The 16,771-nt window shown below is 40.5% G+C and overlaps 1 protein-coding gene across 1 annotated transcript; it reads left to right on the top strand.

The window, feature by feature from the left end:
• The first annotated feature begins 3,070 nt into the window (after positions 1–3,070).
• LOC117549122 (cytochrome c1, heme protein, mitochondrial) lies at positions 3,071–15,712 on the top strand. Its single transcript, XM_034220744.1, has 7 exons — positions 3,071–3,239; positions 5,374–5,564; positions 9,609–9,735; positions 9,923–10,080; positions 10,161–10,321; positions 14,329–14,429; positions 14,865–15,712. Exons 1-7 carry the CDS (start codon positions 3,159–3,161, stop codon positions 14,967–14,969), a joined length of 924 nt encoding a protein of 307 aa, XP_034076635.1. The 5' UTR covers positions 3,071–3,158; the 3' UTR covers positions 14,970–15,712.
• The last annotated feature ends 1,059 nt before the right edge of the window (positions 15,713–16,771 follow it).

Here is a 16,771-nt window from a genome sequence, read left to right as displayed (position 1 = left end):
AGAGGGCCTAGGTATAAACAACACACTCTCACTCCCTAAGTGTCCAGGAGAACGTTTGGTCAGTGTCCGTGGCGTCCAGTTGTGATGCTCCTAGGCTCCTTCAGCGTCATAAAGGGACGCAAATAGCTTTCAACTGATTGCAATGTATTCCCATCTGCGGCGGGATTTGACGCTCATCAGTTGTATTCTTTGCCCCCTCACTTTGAGCATCATTCATCCATCAAAAAGTACAATAAATATCACAATTATCAAATAACTTTAAATAATTATTTCCCCCAATACACGTTACTATGTTTGGATCAGATATGTGGGCAGGCAGTCAAGCAACGTGTAAACAAGCCTCAACCCCAAGTGAGCTCTTATGTTAGCGTGTGTGCTAGCTGTAAACACAGTCCAAAACGTCCCCGTTTTCCGGGCAGAGTTCCCGTTTTCGGTGGCTGGTACCCGGTTGAAACTCCCGAAAATGTTCCCGTTTTTGAACGTGCGTTAAAAGAAATAGAGCAAGGTGAAATCAAATGTTATATGTCAGTAAAAACAGAGTAACAGTGTTGTGCCTGTTTGTAGCGTTAGCGTATTTCTTCTTCTACTACTTCTTCTTCTTTCTTTAATGGCGAATCGCTTCCACTTGGAGCATATATCGCCACCTACTGTTGATTTATTAAATGTTTATATTAAATCCTTGTCCTCAGACCAGCGTTTTTGAGGAACTTGAAGATCAGCTTGTTTACTTCATTTCTTGATTTACTTTTGTATATTGACTTGAAATCCATGTCCTTGATGTTATGTTGTTCCAGTGCAGTTTTCAGAATGAGTCTGTTATAATCCGGGCAGCTAAAAAATACATGATGTAATTTTTCTCCCCAATTTTTGGCACCCCCTATGGGTTGATGCGCCCTTAGCATTCGCCTATACTGCCTATGCCAAGGGCCGGCCCTGGTGAAAAAAACATGACATCAACAAAAAATAAGACAGACAACTACAGATAGCACCACACATGATGGTTACTTGTTATTATTTAGGGCTGCCTGTATGGATCAGGTTTTTGCCAAAGCGAGCCCTTTTACTAGAATAATAATATGTTATGTATTATATCAAGCGTATTGGTACAATGAGCGACATCTAGTGACGGATTTTGGAACATTGATTTTATTTTTCTCATGGCAGTTAGACTCTAGAGACAAACCAGGGGACTTTATTTGAATTGTAATCTGTGTCTGTCCATTTGGTGTAGTGTTTGATCCAATATTACATTTGGTTTATATATTAGTCACTTTCTTATGAAATGCCAGGTTTTAGGTCTTGGTTTGAACATTCAATCCTGAAAATAGAAAATCAACCAGATTAATGTTTCTTTAATCCTGACCTGACTAGAGGTAAGTAAATTTGTATAGGAAGACGAGTTAAGGGATAGAGGAGAAAAGGTTATGGTATAATTACAGAGTCTGTCCATTTATAAATTGAGGAAATCAATGTTAGTCTGTTAACCAAAGTGCAGCCATCTATCAACTATCTACTATCTGTTATTAAAGATCAGAGGAACAGAACAGAACGAGAGGGGTAAATCCAGAATAAAAATAAAGAAGCAAAGAGATTGTAGAGCAGTGAGAAGGAAAAAAGCTCGGTGTGTCAATTCATTGACAGTATTTTTCGTTGTTGTGAAAAAAAAATCGCCCCCTCGGATTTTTTAACAGCCCCCTCAGTCATTTCATCTTGGAGCCGGGCCTGAGCCCAGCCCACGTAAACTGTCAACAGGGGAGCCTCGCTGGGGGGAAACGGTGGACCTAGTGTCCCGATCGGAGTGGGAATAATAATAATAATAATAATGCGTGCATTTTATCCATTAATTTCCCCAACATTGTGGTAAAAAAAACCACACGTTTAATCCATGTTGGTGGACAACTACAAAAAGCATCGGTTTGTTTTCTCATCAGGAAATACAGACCGGCTCAAACAAACGATTTTTAAATCATCATTTAATGTATCATATGTTCGCCGAATTGACATGAAAGCACTAATAAATGTAGTTTCATCCACTTGAGTTTACAACTACAAAAATAATCGATTTGTTTTTATACCACATATCCCACGGGAGGAAATTCAGCAGCTCTCACTACCAATTTTGAATCCTAATTTAATCATCATCTTCACCACGATCATTTATGTTTATGTTCACCGAATTTACATGAAAGCACTGACAAATATGAATATACTGTAGTCAACTTCATTACAACGTTATTAACGTGCCTAAACTCAGTAATTCACAATTTCTACGCATGACAACACACTTCGTCCGTGTTTAGCTCTCTCGCCGGACAGTGAAGCGTTCCCGCATTGACGTCACTTCCGGCTTCCCCCAAAACTTCAAAATGAGTCGAAGGAATTTCCCCGCGATGTTCGAAATTATTGATATTTATCGGAACGGTATCGCACCTTCTTTTTTAAACTGACGGTTCGAGATGACTAGTAGCCCAATATTTTATTGCACAACAGTTGTTGGGATGCTGTCACAGGCTCTTTAAATACATATTATATTACCAACACCAACTTCGCAATGTAGGTGAAATGTGCTGATGTCATGTGCTGGATGGAGACACATCTTAAAACACTTTTTTTTTTTAAATAACCTTCAAATCGGACGTATAACACACAATACAACATTTTAAAAACACTATTTTGACAAAATAGCTGATGGCAGTTTAATATTTTCAATGTTTTAGTTTGTTGTGTAAGATGTTACTTAACAATGCGAAACATGGTTGTGTAAATGGTGCGTCAAGTTAGAGCTGAATCAGCCCGGATATGTAGTTCCGGTCAGGTGACCTTCAAAATAAGAGTAGACTTGACACTGGGAGAAAAGGAAAAAAAATTGTGATGCTTTAGGGACAAAGGTCAGCTATTACAACTACTCTCAAACCTAAAGCTGTGTTGCAATGAGTATGTTTATATGTTAATTATGAACAATACTATTATAGTTTCTCATTCTTACGACAGTTGATGTGATGGCAATCGGCCTCAGTGGTTTTATTCTGTAAATTGTTACCTAGCTGAAAACCATGCGCTTCACCCATGATGGTTTTATTTTGGAGGTTCCGACGCGAAGGATCATTTGGTTTTACGCGCTCGTCAGTGCTCCCTCCGCTCAGAGGAACGCAGAGAAGATGGCTGCGCTACGAGTCGTGGTGCTATCGGGGAGTGGGAGAGCCCTCCTCAACACATCGAAATCTGTCAAGACCCCCGTGGTAGGTCGATACTTTAGTGATGGGTCTGTTTCTAAAGGCAGGGTGCTATTAGAACAGTTTAACAGTTATGAATGGGTGTCCTGACACCGGGCTAATGTTAGCCTGGATCTGTCAGTGGGGTGAGACAAGGTCACTCGTGTTCCCACAGATTTCGTAGGATGTCGGCACAGCTCTTGTATTAGCTTGTCTGATATGTGTTCGCTCTCTAAACGTAGATATCAATATGGCATGAATACCTCTGAAAACAAACGCCACATAGGAACCCATCAATAGCCTATACAGGAAACCTGGTTGCTATCGCTTACTGGAGCAGGCTAGTCGGTTAGCTAGCTCTTCAAGTCGTGTCAACCACCCGGCAAACGTCCAGGTTCAGTAAAATAAAACGAAAAACGTAGTTAACACTGCATCAATACTTTAATGCAATCCAGAGTGTTTTATCATAGTGTTTGTAATCGTTTTTAGTGTTTCGCAAGTCATGTTGTGTTCATTTTAAGTCAAAGCTATCATCGGCTAAAGTAGTCTAGCTAATCGGCTTGCTAACTAGTTAGCATTTCAAGGACTGAAAGGACTTCCTGTGAGAAAGCTGTCTTTAGCCGTGTATTGCTGTACCCTTCATCGGACGGCTAAATGTCATCTGTGAGAGTATCCTGAGATAAGTTTGAGCTTTCTATTTTTAATCAGGGGAGGTAAATATATGAAGGTTAAATGTCCTTGTGTCATTTACTCAGTAATATCAGTTGTGACCTGCCTGGGGTACACACAGAAACTGATCAGTTTACCCTGTGTGTGAGCTGGTCAAGGTTGTTTATATTATTTCATAATAACTCTAAAGAATGACTGGATAAAAGCCATCTTAGTGTACTATTCTTTAGTGATTACTTTTGGTCTGCTCCTTATTTTATAGGGCTGCAATTCCATTTTACTTTATTGAATGATTAATCAGCGGATTATTATTCGGATCTACCACCATTTCCGAGGGCAAGATTTGACATGTTTGCCTTTTTTATGTAGCAGCAACACATGTAAGGCGTTATGGCTCGGGAAATGTCTTGAATAGCTGTTTGGGGATTATTTTTCTGTCAATTGATGTACATTTAATTGAATGATCATTTCAGCTCTTGGTTGATAGAATGGCATTGTATCCATATATGCTGGTAAGCAGCTACTCATCGAATGGTATACATTAAAACAATATTATCTTTACATTGTTCATGTATTTCCGTCAGTGTAAACTAGTGGTAAAATACAGACCGGAAAGGATGAAGCACAGAGTTTCTAACAAAGGTCCGTAATAAATCCAGGGGTTAAGATAATGGCTTGTGATATCCATCTTAACCACCAGTCCACTAGACTTCTCTCTGTGTGTGTGTGTGTGTGTGTGTGTGTGTGTGTGTGTGTGTGTGTGTGTGTGTGTGTGTGTGTGTGTGTGTGTGTGTGTGTGTGTGTGTGTGTGTGTGTGTGTGTGTGTGTGTGTGTGTGTGTGTGTGGTGTGTGTGTGTGTGTGTGTGTGTGTGTGTGTGTGTGTGTGTGTGTGTGTGTGTGTGTGTGTGTGTGTGTGTGTGTGTGTGTGTGTGTGTGTGTGTGTGTGTGTGTGTGTGTGTGTGTGTGTGTGTGTGTGTGTGTGTGTGTAGGACAGTTTCATAAGGACAATCACTGAGGAAGGGCACTGTTATAGCAAACAGGCTTTCAGTGAAGCTGTGTCTGGAGGTGAACTCATAGTATCATTTGAGAATATGTACATGTGTACCGAACCGAAGGGCCCTTCGGTTCGTGTACCGTTACACCCTTAATGGCTTCTGATCTATTAACAATGAGTTTGTTTTTATTATAATTTAGAAAATAGCAAATAAAATGAGCATCAGAGACAACTGAAGTGTTTATATGATATGTTCAAACCAGAAAAAAACAGCAAATACATTTGGGTTGAGAGAACCAGTAATTTCTGAAATCAGAAGTCCTTTATCACAGATGGGAATGTTGCACTGTTTGATACAATTTAATCTGAAAATATTTATATTTCTACATGTTGTGAAAACGCTATTGCCGAAACTAGTTGGACACATTCGGTAGCATGGCATATCACCCAATACTACTGTACTCAAATGGATGCTTTGCTCATCCCTCTCTTCCACAGGCCAACATGTCCTTCGGCAGCCTGCCTCGGAGCAGGAAGGTTGCCCTGAGCACATTAGGCGTGGTCACTGCCGGAGGGGCGGGGCTCGCTCTCATGCTGCATCAGTCCGTCAAAGCCTCCGACCTGGAGCTTCACCCCCCTAATTACCCATGGAGCCACGCTGGACCTCTGTCCTCTTTGGACCACGCCAGGTGTGATACACAAACACACACACAGTAAAACACATTCTCCTGTCTCACTTTGTGTTGTTGTGCGCCCCTGTTTTAATGTCTGTTGTGTTCTGGCTAGGGATGCACCAATGTAAATAACGTGACATTCGCAGATAACAGCAGCCGATTAAACGTTTTACTGATTCAAGTACTGTTGCAGAGTTCCCGTAAATATTTTGGGGAAATCGCATTTAGGAAAAAACCTTTTATCTGGTTTAAGGCGAGACACGGCAGGCAAAAACATCGTTTTTCAAGTACTGGTCAATTTTGAGATTTTGTGCTATTTTGATTCCATAACATGTTTTCTTTCAGGCTTTTGGAAGGAAAACGTACAAAATACACATTTAAGTGTTTATTTTACTATAGTTTGTCTATTTGCGTCTGTAGATTTCTCCTAAATTCACCAAAAGTTAGCATTCTAACGTAACATAAAGTACCGCGACCGCTGTGTGCACCATGTCAACAGAGGTATCGCTGGAAAGCTGCGTCTCTCCTGCACAATCTCATCGGATCCAAATATGGTCATTTCCTTTGTATCAGCAACCAATCGTGAAAGTACAAAGGGGTCTTAAAACAAGAAACGAAATCTCATTGGCTGGTGTCCATTTCTGACAACGTGATTCGTTCAGATTAGAGATGTTAAGATTCACCGATTCGCATCGGTGCACCGGCATAAACGTTCAAGATGCGAGTGCACCGGTTGAAAGAGTGCACATCGGCTACAGTTTGGGTTGAACCGGGTTGAACTCGCGATGCATCGATTGCGTAGCGTCTTTGCATCGGTAAAAAACCGATTCATCATATAAAATCCCCTCATCTTGTCAACGCTCAGCAGAGACGATCTTTGATATTTGCTTCGCCACTACGGAGGCCGAGAGTCTCAGTTATCAACACACACGGAAGTCGAGGAGAAAGAGAAACACAGCGCACTGAAAAATACCTACAAATCAAACGTTTGGCAACACTTCGGATTGTTCAAGAAAGACGGTGTAATAGTCCTTTATGCTATATAGTTGACCGCAGGTCATGGAGAGTAATAAGGTATCCGTAGACTTTTGTATGAGGTATCTTTATTACTTAACAGGTCTACAGCCATGATACATAGATCCGTCCTAGATGCGGGCTTGCATACACACAGTATCACTCCGCAGCCGCACCCCATCAGTAACGTCCTGATGGTATATGTGCGCGGCACAGACGGTCAACTTGAAAAATCGCTCGCAAATTGTTAACGATGCAGAGCCGATTTAAAGTACACAAGTAGTACGAGGAACTTAGCGACGTACATAAAGAGTCGACATGGGGTCTGCGGCTGAAAAGAGAAACCTGAAAGTTAGACATATGAGTGAAATCACTCAGTGAGGTGTTCTGTCAGAGAGAGTGGTGTTTAGTTTACAGCAGCCTGTGACGGCCAATAATAATTTAAATGTCTTCCTCACTGTAAGCAGTTATGAAATACCTGTTTGTGAAAGGTTATTTTCTTTATTGTTCATATAGAACCCACCGCTTTCTGCTCACTGGTGAGTTAGCCTATGAATGAGTGTTAAGCACATCAGGCTGGCAGCTGTATGGGCGTTGCACTATAGTAGCTGTTATTTTCACATTGTTAATCATGAGCAATGCATCCTTACATTGTTGGATGTGGACTGTGAGGTGTTATAGAATTGTACTCTGGAGAGCTTTTAAAGGTAACAAAATAAACGGCATGATGGGATGTGCAGTACCAAATATGTAAAGCACTTTTTTGTTAATGTATGATTTGCTGCATATAAGGAATAAAACAAAAATCCTCTCGTACCATATTGAAGTATCATTATTTTTGCATCGTGTTGAATCGCATCGTATCGCACCAAATCGCATAATGTTGAATCAAATCGTATCGAACTGTATCGCAACAGGGGTGAATCGTATCGTATCGCATCGCCTAGTGTTTCAAATGTATCGTTAATGTATCGTATCGTGGCAACGTATCGAGATGCGCATCGCATCGGCCTCAGTGATGGAGATGCACATCCCTAGTTCAGATGCGTCACGTGGTGTGCTAAAACACTTCCTGGTTAGCTTTCAGCTAGAAATTGAAATCTCAAAATGCCAAAAGAACGGCGAAAAAAACGTTCACAGAGAAGACGACAACAATTGTCACTTGCACGAAGCAAGGTTATACAAAAAAAATGACCCTGAACATGAAATACCTTCACGGAGTGCGTCGATGCGCAAGCTGTCATCCAAAGAACAGGAGGGTTTAGCTAGCGCCTCACTGCAATCTTTAAAGGTCCTTTTCTCAAAATGAGTTTTTTCTCCTACTCTGAGTTAGAAATTTCAACTTCAGTAGCACGTACATACACCAAACCTTCCAGTTATATTCCTATCAATATTATGAAGGCTTTTACAGAAGGGTTTGTTCATATATCATTCATAGCCTGAATTATACAACATTGTATACCTAAAAACATGGCGAAAATTGATATTTTAGGGCTGTTGACAGTATTTTCTGATTTATGGAGTGATAAAAAGAGATATCCAATATCCCTTCTGTAAAAGCCTTAGATACTAATATGACTACAAAATGAAACAAGAATTTTGAATCTGGCTTTATCCAAAGTTCAGATTTTCGATTCCTGAAATGTGTTAAAATATGTGCATATTTAATGAGATAATGGATAATTTGCATATTTAAACATGCTATTTCAGAAAACTTGTAATACAAAAGACAATTGCCTTATTGTAAGTAATTAACTGGAGATATTTCTAGCTGATACCTTTAAGTTAAAAAAATTACCCTATTCACCTGGGGTGTCTCGCCTTAAGTGTGAAAACTGAGCGCACTGTCTCTGTTCATCTTTGTTTTTCATTCCTTATACATTGCTTAATCTGCTTGTTCTGTATATTTATTATTTTCATATTTCATTTGATAAATGGCGAATTAATTCTATTAAATATTAGACCCTCCAGAAAAACGCGCATAATCAGCAAAATGGCGCAGATTTTTAAAAGGCCGCATAATCCCCGCATTTTTCCACACAGAGTTGAGAGAGAAAAAAAGTGAACTCGTCTTGACCAGGTCTTGACGTGAAGTGATGATGACGTCATCAGCTCGTGCACCACAGAAGGTAAACAACACCGTAGAGTGAACGTGTGGAGCTCACACGCGAGAGAAAACACCGAATCCATCTAATTTACCGACGAACATTTCTGCTAAAGACCGGGCAAAGCAGTACCCCGATGTCTTGCACGAAAGTGGGGGGAAACTATTCTGCACCCCGTGCAACTGTGTGTTGGAGCATAAGATCACATCGACGGTGACGACCCACTTTGATTCATTCAAACATTCGAAAATGCTTTCTACTGCTGCGGACAAGAAAGCCAAACAACTCGCGTTCACCGAGGCATCAACCTCCAAAACCCTTTTGAGGGCTACAAGAAACGAGGTGAGAAGCCTACAAGATTGAAGCTGGTCAGATAACGAACGAGTAAATGAAAACAGAATGAGGCGGAGAAGTGTGTGTGTGTGTGTGTGTGTGTGAGAGAGTGTGATTAAAATAGCCCAATTGCTTTTACGATAAATAAACATTGAATGTGTTTAATTGTATAGTAAAGGGGTTTAACGTTAGTGGCAGGTTGTGTGTGAGAGAGAATAAATAAATAAGACATCCCAATATTTATTTTTTTCGCATATTTACCATATTTCGCAACTTTCCGCAATTTCACCGCATAAAATCACATCAAACCTGCATGTTTGATCGCATAATCAAGGATTTTTGCCCGCGTTTTTCTGGAGGGTCTAAAATATGATTTGTTATCCCAAACATGACAGGTTATAATAGATTATGACTCACAATGAGGAAACCCAATACCATCAGATTCAGAATTCCTTTATTACTTTAAACTGTATAATGTTCAAAAGTAAGTCAACCACATTGTTATACTAAACATTGGGATTGTCTGAGACATTTCTAACAGGTCATCCCTAGTTTCGCTCCCCGTGGTGCTTTGTAGAGGATGACCTCTATTCTCTTCCCCCCGCAGCGTGCGCCGTGGTTACCAGGTCTATAAGCAGGTGTGCTCAGCCTGCCACAGTATGGAGTACCTTGCCTTCAGAAATCTGGTGGGAGTGTCGCACACAGAGGCTGAGGTCAAGACCATGGCTGAGGAGGTGAGGCTGTGTGTGTGAGAGAGGGGTTGAACCATGCGGAAAATGTTTTGTGTTTAGGTTTCATACTTTAAGAGGTATGGTGTGTTAGGTTTCATACTTTAAGAGGTATGGTGTGTTAGGTTTCATACTTTAAGAGGTATGGTGTGTTAGGTTTCATACTTTAAGAGGTATGGTGTGTTGTGTTCAGGCTGAGGTGGTGGATGGTCCTGATGACAGCGGAGAGATGTTCACCCGCCCTGGAAAGCTGTCGGACTACTTCCCAAAACCATACCCCAACCCCGAGGCTGCCCGCGCCGCCAACAACGGAGCGCTGCCCCCCGACCTCAGCTACATCATCAATGCCAGGTAACTAACAACTTTTAGTCTGAGAGCGCTCACACCTGATCTCCACATGCACCTGGTGTTCACGTGTAGTGTTCCCGCAGACACGGAGGAGAGGACTACGTGTTCAGCTTGCTGACGGGATACTGTGAGCCTCCTGCAGGAGTGGCGGTGAGGGAGGGGCTCCACTACAACCCCTACTTCGTCGGCCAGGCCATCGGCATGGCCGCCCCAATCTACAATGAGGTGCTGGAGTTTGAGGATGGTGAGTTGAGATGTAAAGCGTGTAGTTGATTGTGAGGTCAAGCTGCTCAATCAACTAATCCTAGTTAAAATAGTGATCTGTGTAGAAACACAACATGATGGCACTGAAAGAGTTGCAACATTTCAACATTGAGAAAGTATGCCATGTGGAGATGATTGTGTTGCAGCAGGCAATGCACATCAGTAAACAGTTAAATAAAGGAATATAACAAAAGGTTATTATACAAATACCAACAGTAGAAGTAAAGAATATGAAGGATCCAAATAAATGAGTCAGAACTACAATTCAAATATAACAGATACTATTTTGCTTTTTTTGTAAAAAACGAATTGAATTTTAGATGACTGTATTTAAGGTGACAGCAAATGAGCAATGCTAATGTTTGCAGCCGTGGCACCTTGCAATAGTTATTATATCAGGGCTCAACTCTAACTTTTAAAAGTGGTTGCCAGGCTGGCAACCAGGCATCAGCTTTTGGTTGCCAAAACTGAAAATACGGTTGCCATTTTTAGTCACCTTATATTTTAAATAACTAAGATACTATACAGTTATACATCAACTTAATAATGAAAATGTGACACAAAAGAATGTTCAAATGCTTTACAATAAGTAATTAAAATAATTATTTGAAATCTAAGTGGTAGGAAACTTGTCCACCCTCAATTGCTGGTATACAAAACACCAGTAGTGCAGCTGTTATCCTGTTCTTCACAGATCCCTCACAAATGAATTGAGCAAGTCACTAGTTTTTTGATCATCCGTTGTTTCCCTTTCAAATGTGGGTTTTCTTGACCTTTGTGCTGACCCCCACCATAGATCCATTGGCCCTTCAGCATTGAAGTCTTAGATTGGCCAGACTAATACATTTCTAATGTTAAATAAATGAAAACCATTCACAGTTAAGAATTAGATTTTATAAATATTAATGCTGTAAATTATTTATTAATATGTCTAATAGGGATGCTCCGATCGATCGGTCACCGATCGAGATCGGCCGATACTCACTCTCTACCGATCGATCGGTGCTCTCTAAACATGCCGATCACGAGAGCCGATCGCATGGCGTAAAATACATGACACTTTTCTCTGTGTGCGGCAAAACAAGCTCGCCAAAATGTCTTCACCGGTCTGGCATTATTTGAAGGTGTCCGAAAAAGTCAGTAAAATAGCGGAATGCAACGTGTGTGAAGCAGAAATCCTGCAGCTCCGCCCGCTGTGACGGACCGGTGAGCGGAGCAACACACACACACTGAGAGTTAGACCTAACACACTTAGCTATTTGATCTACCTCTGGAACAAGCTAAACTAGTTATTATAAATATATTTATTCTTCACTGTCGGGTCACTCATTACTGGATCAGTGAGCTGCATGAGATACTGACAGGCTGTCAGGAGAGGAACGGCCCGTCCACACAGCGGCGTTGGAAGCTTCTTCAGACACGCCCACCTCCGAGCTTTTTCCAAAGCCGCTGTGTGGCCGGGAGAGAGAGAGAGAGAGGGGGAGAGGAAAAGAGAGCGCTTCCGCTAATTTCTCCCGTGTTATTATCCAAAGTGAATGTAAACATGAATAATGTACATCATTTGAATGTAATAATTAAGTTGATTGTTGTTTGTGGAAGCTCCAGTGAATTAACTGAGTTTTAAACATCACTTTAAATGGAAGATTTAAAGTGATGTTTAAATCTTCCATTTAGGTCCCGCCCACTCGATCGGATCGGTATCGGGCGATATTGATTCCGGCGATCAGCCCCAAAATTGGCGATCGGAGCATCCCTAATGTCTAACTATATTTAAAATGTGTTTTTATAGAAGTGATTATATTTGTATGCCAATATTTTCCTGTGGTAAAGTTTCGTTTTTCACTTTTATTTTTGTAGTAATAAGATCGGGACTCTTATTTTGAAGGAACTTTTACCAGGAGCGAATGCACAACGGAGCAGAATTGTTCGCCTCCCAAGACTTTACCCATTTCCTCTTTGCTTTTCGTTCGGGTTCATCTTACGCTTTATCAGTTGAATCACTTTCAACATTCGTTTGAGATGTTGACGGGTTGGCCGAACTTTTTACCCCACAGTCAAACATCTTAATTTGCTTTGCCATTTAAAAAAAAAAAAACACGGCGCACCCATGGATGTATAATAAGAGGGCACACGCGAGTAAACGTGCATCGCTTTCTGGCTCCGTAATCACACCAATGCACGTGCAACTTAAGTATCAGGTTCCGACTGGTCACAACAATAATTAAATATCACTTTTAATTAGGGATGTAACGATACCAAAAGCTCACGGTACGATAATATCGCGATAACAAGTCCACGGTACGGTATTTATCGCGATATTGAATAATAAAGGGGGGGGGGAAATGTAATTATTTTTTTTTTACTCGGAAAATGTTTCTTTATTAAATAATACATCTGATTTGTACAGCATTTTAGTAGGATAGCAGTATCTTACAGTGTCAAAAACAAAGTGACAGTAACAGACTGGAACAAGAAAACCAGTTTGTTTGTACCTATAGTACTACCAAACAAAGTAGGCATTTTCTTTGTGCCACTGCATCTCACAAATAAACAAGGACATTTAATAATCAGACCCTGCAATAAAATAAATGAAGTGTCACTTTAGTTTGAGTTAGTAACTCAACTCAAACTCACTAGTCACTCACTCAGCATCATCAGACAGGTTTTTAGGAATATGAGAATGTCCACATTTCCAGGTATTTCTAAGCTGGGATGTTTGGGCATTTACAATATCCCCTGCTCTGGAAAAAACTCTCTCGCTTGGTACTGATGTTGCTGGGACAGCAGTGGTCGCGTTAACCGAATATTTTATTTAACAATGATGGAAAAATCTGAAAGCAGTCTGTCATTTTGACGTATAGAACAAACTCGGAACAGTGCCAACGTTTCCCCGCAGCGAGGCTCTGGTGTTATGCCGTGTTATGCATGCCCTCCAAAAGGAAATGATATAGTTTCCAAACCGTACAGATCAATACATGTCTGGGAGGTTTTGCTTTACGCTGTGCGTGCTCCCGCGAGGTGCATGCACACACGGCATAACACCGCCCCCCCCCCCGTGAACTGTTCAGACCCGACGGGTAATAAGGGATTATGACGGACATTTTACGATCCTGTCTGTCAAAATGACGGACAGCGAAAAAGTCTAACGCCACCTCAGTGGGACGGAGAGATATGCTTTGGCCATGGGTGACAGCAGTGGGTCAAACTGCATTGTCTCTCCACCACTTAAAAAACAATACAGTGTTTGCCAAGAAGGTGAGGCTTATTGACAGAGATATAAATATACTGTTGGTACTTGTCAATGTCTCTAGGTGTGTAAATGTAGCCCTGTAAATACGATGTCCTTTTGTGTTCTGTTGTTTTATGTTCATGTTGTAACCTACTTGCTGCCATGTTGGAGAGGTCTCTCTTGAAAAAGAGATCGATGACCTCAATGGGACCATCTGGTTAAATAAAGGTTTAATTTTTTTTTTTAATCGCAGTAGATTTTGTCAGTCTCACGACGGTATTGAGATGTTTATTTACCGCGATATTCGGTATATCGTTACATCCCTACTCTTAATACAACAAATAATTAACATTTATCTATTTTGGGGTGCACATTTAGCTGTTTGCTGTCCTTATTTCTTTAAATAATGGCAACCTGGCAACCGTTACTGTCGAGCCCTGTATATTAATAAACAAGTTATCTATTGTTATGCTAAATGCAACAAGAATTGCAAAGCTGATTTCAAATGAACTGTGCTTTTATTGTCACTGAATCGTTTCAATGTGCAAGATGGGAATAAGAGAAAACCTGGATGTTTTATTTTCAATACATCACAATCAATTGCTATTGGTCTGGAAAAATAGATTTTTCAAACTATCTTTGCCTATGCATGGAGATTGAACTACTTCATATCCATGCATCGTTTCTAGGCTCGTGTATTGAACTTTGCTGCAGTTAAAATATTTGTTCTGATGGTTGATGTGTGTTTTTTGCCATAGGAACACCTGCCTCCATGAGTCAGGTTGCTAAGGACGTGTGTACGTTCCTGAAGTGGGCCGGAGAGCCAGCGCACGACCAACGCAAACGCATGGGGCTGAAGGTAAAATACACAACTACACACTCTATAGAAGCTGTGCTCACATAATGGATATGGTGTTACTATAGACCTGCACTAAATTACCTAAAATTAACTTTTCCATATTTTCCGTTCACTAATATTTGCAGAAGTAAAGATATAGCTTGGCTTTTATTGGTTGTTTCTTGGCATATGATAGGTGGAACGCACTCTGCTCTGTTACAGAAGTTGAACTATTGCACGTGTTTCCATTGAACACAATACAAAAAAAGCGTGCAAAAAATACTCATGTGTTTGCCCCCAACGTTGTCTTTACTATCATCAAACCAAACCTGCATCAGAAATGTGTTTAATCAAAGTTTTCACTGCATACAGACTCAATAAATGAAGTTCAAATGGGATGTAAATGTGGTTTTAGTCGTGGGATTAATCTTTCTGCTCCCTTTCCCCCCCCCCCAGCTGCTGATGGGCGCCGGCATCGTGGTCCCTCTGCTTTACTACATGAAAAGACACAGGTGGTCTGTGCTGAAGAGCAGGAAGATCGCCTACAGGCCTCCCAAGTAATCGGAAACAAACGCACCCTACCTGGGCCCTAACCATACCAGAGCGGGCTGCGTTCAATGACCCCACAACGCTCACATCACGATAATCATGTGGACAAACAACAACTGGCACAGAAATAAGAGTATATATATATCTATACAATGTTTATTCCCACGGAACAATGTCTGTTTTTAGTTGTTGGCATGGTAGTATGTACTGTGAGAGTTGTGGTGTCCTTGAACGCACCCTCCACACAATGCTTGTTTGTTTGACCTGCATTGAGTCATTACCGGAGGCAGTTCACGGTCATGTCATCACGTATCAGACACTTTGTCACAATTAACTTATTAGTTGATTGACTGTCCATCTTTGTAAGATACTCAATAATCACACAAGCGCTGAGAAATGGTTGCTGTTCCTCTCCACAGCCACAGTGGATGCAGTGCAAACTCCCAACCTCTGTTTTACTGTACAAAATAAATTATCTTAAAGGAGACATTAGTGTGGCTGTTTTGTGTTCCTATGCTTTTGTCATGTAAAAATGAAAAAACGATGAGTAAACAATCCCTGTTATACACAACAGTCCTGCCGCAAGTCCTATCTCACAAAGCTTATAATGGTGAATTATAGTTGTATAATTGTTACTGCTGTCCAGCTTCTTAAAGCCCAATATAGGAGTTTCATAAACCCGGAATACAGTGTAAAACATATTCATAATGTATTCATTACCATGGTTGGAATTGAAATAAAATATGAAAGTGAAAGAAAGTGGTTGCTCACACTCCTTCTGTCCACTCATTAATTGAAATGAATGCCAAATAGTATGATTGTATGAAAATATTTTTGATAAATACAACTTTATGCAACATGTGAATAACTTGTTAGGGCCGCATATCCGTCACTAGGACTTTGCACATCACCATTCAAAAATGTGAAAGAATCTTAAGAAACCGTAAATCAGTAAACACTGAAACTTAATTTGATTATTTTACAGTTAAGCGTGTTCATATTTGGCCTTTTGGTACCATAGTATCGAAGGTTCAAACCATAAAAGTACCTTATAAGTACCTTCTGAATAAGCACTTCCTTGATCCGGTTTGTCAGTCACAATCGGTTGTTTACGAATGTTCGGTTCACGTTAAATGTTACGGCCGCAAAGGTATTGTGGGTCAGCATTATATCCTTCTTGGGTAAAGCATTGGTTGCGGTCAAATTGTCAATTTAGCTTAAGAACCTTCTGTGACTACCCGATTTGCATGTCTGCCCGATGTGCACTGCGCAAGCGCGAGTTGGTCCGCCATATTGGACCAATAACACCAGCTACGTACAGCAACCCAAGTAGGACATTTGACAGAGCGACACAAAGAAGAAAAAAAACCAGACCACATTAATCTGAATCAGAGAGATGAGTTATTATTATTACAAAAATAATTTCCCAATTATTTGACAATAAATCCTTTTAGTGGGTTAAGTACATTCTTAGAATAAGTGAGAAATGGATATTTTACTTCTGTTTGACAGCCTTCACACTGGAAAAATAAGAAACTGTAAATGTATGCAATCATTTATGGCATTCATGATTAATATCTCATTCTTAACTGTGAATTGTTTTAATTGATTTATCATTAGAAATGTATCAGTCTGGACACATTTTTTCTGTTGAGATTCCTGGAAAAGGTAAATTACTTTTCATAAAAAAAAGTTGATTCAAGACCAAAACTCTATTATTAGGTCAGTACGGACGTCAAATGTCCTGTTTGGATTGCCGTACGTAGCTGTCCAATATGGCAGACCAACTCACGCTTGCGCAGTGCAAATCGGGC

Source organism: Gymnodraco acuticeps, unplaced genomic scaffold, assembly GCF_902827175.1.
Source record: "Gymnodraco acuticeps unplaced genomic scaffold, fGymAcu1.1, whole genome shotgun sequence".
NCBI lineage: Eukaryota > Metazoa > Chordata > Actinopteri > Perciformes > Bathydraconidae > Gymnodraco > Gymnodraco acuticeps.
Note: the sequence above shows the minus strand (reverse complement) of the source record. Positions and strands in the feature narration are given on the sequence as shown.

Excerpts from the sequence above, each read along its gene's own strand:
- LOC117549122 (XM_034220744.1), top strand. The coding sequence starts at position 3,159 with ATGGCTGCGCTACGAGTCGTGGTGCTATCGGGGAGTGGGAGAGCCCTC. Across the intron at positions 3,240-5,373 it reads AATCTGTCAAGACCCCCGTG|GCCAACATGTCCTTCGGCAG; the intron begins GTAGGTCGATAC and ends TCTCTTCCACAG. Across the intron at positions 9,736-9,922 it reads TCAAGACCATGGCTGAGGAG|GCTGAGGTGGTGGATGGTCC; the intron begins GTGAGGCTGTGT and ends TGTTGTGTTCAG.